The sequence below is a fragment of the Lepisma saccharinum genome, chromosome 6 (genome assembly GCF_977018435.1).
Source record: "Lepisma saccharinum chromosome 6, izLepSacc3.1, whole genome shotgun sequence".
NCBI classification, from domain to species: domain Eukaryota; kingdom Metazoa; phylum Arthropoda; class Insecta; order Zygentoma; family Lepismatidae; genus Lepisma; species Lepisma saccharinum.
This window is the reverse complement of record NC_139234.1, coordinates 5,323,793-5,327,952: the sequence shown is the minus strand read 5'-3', so window position 1 is coordinate 5,327,952 and position 4,160 is coordinate 5,323,793. Positions and strand designations below refer to the sequence as shown.

At 39.1% G+C, this 4,160-nt stretch overlaps 1 protein-coding gene across 1 annotated transcript; it reads left to right on the top strand.

The window, feature by feature from the left end:
- The first annotated feature begins 1,233 nt into the window (after nucleotides 1–1,233).
- LOC145989201 (IQ motif and ubiquitin-like domain-containing protein) lies at nucleotides 1,234–3,756 on the top strand. The gene has a single exon (XM_083124502.1). It carries the CDS (start codon nucleotides 1,559–1,561, stop codon nucleotides 3,653–3,655), a length of 2,097 nt encoding a protein of 698 aa, XP_082980628.1. The 5' UTR covers nucleotides 1,234–1,558; the 3' UTR covers nucleotides 3,656–3,756.
- The last annotated feature ends 404 nt before the right edge of the window (nucleotides 3,757–4,160 follow it).

Here is a 4,160-nt window from a genome sequence, read left to right as displayed (position 1 = left end):
TGTCCGCTCCAGTCCATTTCGAGCCCTGGATGAATCTTACAAGCATATGGCTGCATATGATCGCTTACGGAACGCTCTCTTAGAAATGACTGAGCTTCGGGGAACATTTGAATCACTTGATGAAATGATGAAAATATGCGCCAAATAGGAGGATTTCAGGTGAATTCTCTGACAAAAGAATCAAAAAGATAAAGAAGCACTTTCACAAACTCTGTCCAAAGACTTGTCAACCGAGACACCTGGTTCAACGTATCAGTATTATATCCGATGATAGACACAATTTGCTCACAACCGGACAATCGTTTTAACAGCATGAAAGCAGTTATAGACACATAGAAAGTGATATTTTTGTCAAGATCTATGGACACTGAGCTTCGCAAAGAACCTGAAAATTATGCAAAAACCTTTACATTAATCGCAAATATTATCAGAAGTTCTTTCAAACACAAGATAAAGGACACGAATGATGTAAAAGAGCTTTGTCATCTCCTAGTTCATTGACTTCCAGTTATCCTGATGTGTGCACGGCTTGTTACCTTATCCTCTCACAGTAGCAAAGGCAGAGAGATCGTTTTCTAAATTTAAAATTATAAAAAGCTATTTACGCAGTACTATGAGTCAGGAACGTCTTAGTTGTCTGACTTTATTTTCAACTGAAACTGACACAGCCAAAAATTAAGTTTGAGAAAGTAATCGAAGCTTTTGCGTAAATGATAATAAATGAATCTATAATGTAAGCATTGTAGTTAATCAGTGATCTTAATTTATTAATGAGTAAAGAAAGTATTTCAAAGTATCTACTTTATTATAGTTATTTTGTACTAGTCGTCTCTAGCATTTATCAAAAACAAACGCATCTTTAATCAAAATAAAGATAATTATATTTGCTTAATATATGCTAAAATTACGCATTTTTTGTATTCGTAGGTCCAGCCACTAGTAACTGGGGGGCCCACTTGAGTAGTCTGCCTTGGGGTCCCCATGAATCTCGTTACGTCTCTGTCACGATCGGGACGGCAAATTTACTTACCGATTCCGGTACCGACTTTTCTGGCCCTCCCCCAAAAAAAACACTTTATGAACACTTTGGTGATAAATGCCAAATATGCATGCCACTTGAATGTTTTAACTTTTTTCAGGTTTAGTTCAGTCTGTCCACAAGATGGCACTTGCGATTAGAATCTTATAGAAACAAAAGAACATTCCATTCGTATAGTGTTTCATTTGTATTGATCTGTGTTTTTTTTAGAGAGATTTGCTGCATGTGCTGCTGCAAATTGTGTTTGTTATTTAGTACATTGACAGAGTATATTCTTGGTATGATACTTTCGAATTTAGAATTTTGAATAAGTGAAACCAGAGCAGAACATTTTGTCTGTATCTAATTAATATGCCAGTGCGTGTGTTCTCTGCTGAATCTGTAGATTGGTCTTATCTGTTTTCAACGATCAATGTCAAAGCTATGTTTCTATTTCCTGTGCACAAAGAATCTCTAGAGATATATTTCAAGAAGTAAGCTCCAGCGAAACTGCACCTTGTCATAAGTTTTTCGCACAAAATGCACAGGACGGTTGTTAGTCAAACCCAACCTTCATCATCGGCTGAAGAAATGTCTAAAACAACAGACTGGACCTACCGTATGGTAACAGTGAATTTCTTAACAGACGATGATCAAATTATTACTCGCACTTGTCCATTGCAAATGTCGATTTTATGTTTGAAAGCAGATCTTGCCGAAAGTTTTGATTTTCCACAGGAAGTCATTCAACTACTATGGAAGGGAGAAGAAATAACAGACTTTATGACCTTGTCTATGATAGATCCTGAAAGGGAGGTATTTGATGTAGGTTTTAAAATCACCGACCATGAGAAATATTCACTACATAAATTTGGTTTTCGCCCTACTCCTGTGACAAAGAGTATTACAGTCAAGGTTCAGACAACGGAAGAAGAGCCGAAAGATCTAATCGTAAATATTGAAGATGAATGCATACGGAAATCGTTCTTGGGAGGTTTTCGCAACAAGGAAACTGGCACCGAATATCACCATGCGGTAGCACAAACGTTACCACGACCATTTCGTTATCCTCGCAATGGCTTGAACTGTCGTGAAACGCAAACCGTTGGTTTGAAACCCAAACTGAGTGAAACAACGGACGATAAGTCCACTCAAATTCCACGGGACGGGATATTTATTTTCTCAGAAAGTGATAAGATTGTCACGGCTTCAAAGTATATTACTGCAGATGAGTGCGAGTATGAGAGACTTTTCAACTTGTTCGTTATTCAGCGGAACTGGAGGCGTTATGTTCTGAATAATTACCTCGCAGAAATGAGGAAGAACATAGAAATACGTAAAGCGTGGTTGATTGAGCAGGAACGGCTTAAGGAAGAATCCCACATTCGAGCTCTTCGTTATGAAATAAGAAGAAAAGTCTTTCCGCGTACCAAAGCTGACTTTGAACACTTATACAATCTTGTCGAACGGTGGAAGCGAGCGGAGATACAACGCATAGGAAGATTAAAGTCAGGCTGTGTGAAGAAAGCTGAAATATACTTTGTGTTTCTGAGACAAGTTGAAATAATGAATGCCATTCAAGAACACAAGATGAGACTCCATCAACAAGACGTGAAGGAAATGGAAACGCATTTTCTCGAAAAGTCGGCCAACCCAATAGAATGGCATCGCAATAAAGGTAAATTAGTATCAATGGACACTCTAAATACTCAGAGAGTTCGAGAACTGAAGGAAGCATACGATGGAATCAACAAACCAAGCATGTCTAATCAAGAGTGTTTAGAAGCACTGGCTCATTTTAAAGAGGTGGTCCAAAAGCAAAACTGTCTCTTTACTGATGAGCTGGAAGATCTCATAGATAGGGAGTGCGACTTGAGAGTGCGTGGAATACCAGGTTCCAAATTAGAAGCTCTTCATTCCCGTATCAACAGTCTTTATATGGAACACATGCACAATCCAGAATTCAATCCCGAAGCTCCAAAGCATATGCTGGTATATAACTTCAAGAAGATGCTGAATAATCTGTACATGTGCTATTACTGTAGAAAATTCAAGTCATTGAAGTATTTTGTGGAAGGTGGAGAAACTATGTCCATCAGAGAGTGTCTAAAGTGCAGGTACAATAGGAACATTACCCATAAACGCATGGATTACGATCGGTACAGGACCATGCTTAATAATATCAGAGCGGATGAAGTTAAAAGGAAGTGCAGGTCGTCTATCGCGTTCTCTCTGAACGAAATCGACATGTACTGGCTAGTGGAGAAAGTGTGGCATCGCCAATCGCCTCTGAGCTCAGCGACCGACGTCACACAGCTGCGCCTGTGCCGTTGGGACGTCCGCAAGGACTGGTCTCCTTGGAACTGCTTCCTCATCACAGAGGAGGAGTCTCGTGCCCATCTACACTTCAAGGATCCTGAGGAACTCTATGAGGAACTGTTGGTCCAAAACGTGAAGCATAAGCATTTACTGGCTCAGCTTCGATTCTGGAATCTTGCAGAAGTCGACAAGCACATCATTGACAGTGGAGAATGGGAAGCAAAGCAATTACTGAAGAAGTACCACCCTCCTCCAGACATTACGTTTATTGCCGAGAAGCAAGCTGAAGTCAATGCTCCTTGCAAATTAAATAAATAGAACTCAATTATCTATGAAATTCATTTGCTATGATCTTCGGTCATCTTTGATATATGATTATATTATTTTTGTAATTGTATTTTTCAGAAAGGAAAGTTATCCAAAAATTGACATTGATGTTTTGATATCCTTAGGAACATTCACTCATAATTCCTAGTCATTCACTTGTATGTTAGGACTCAAAACTCTGTGTTGCAGTCTTAAATCGTAACTCGCAAACATCACCTTAAGACATAATATCGTGTGTAGACCCATTGTCTGAACCAATGAACCATGCACGCAAGGCTCGGTGAAAATTTCTTTGGCACGAGTCTTTGTGTGTCTGTCTTGCTCAACACACCAATTTGCACTAAGGAAGTTGCTGTGTTTATAGGTGGTAGTAAACAATAAGCTCAAAATTGGTGTGCATACTCTGCTTATCATGCATAAAGCATTTTCGGATGTGTATACGTACGTGTTTCATAGTTTGTGTGTGTGTGTTTGTGTGTGTTTGATAGGGAGAGAG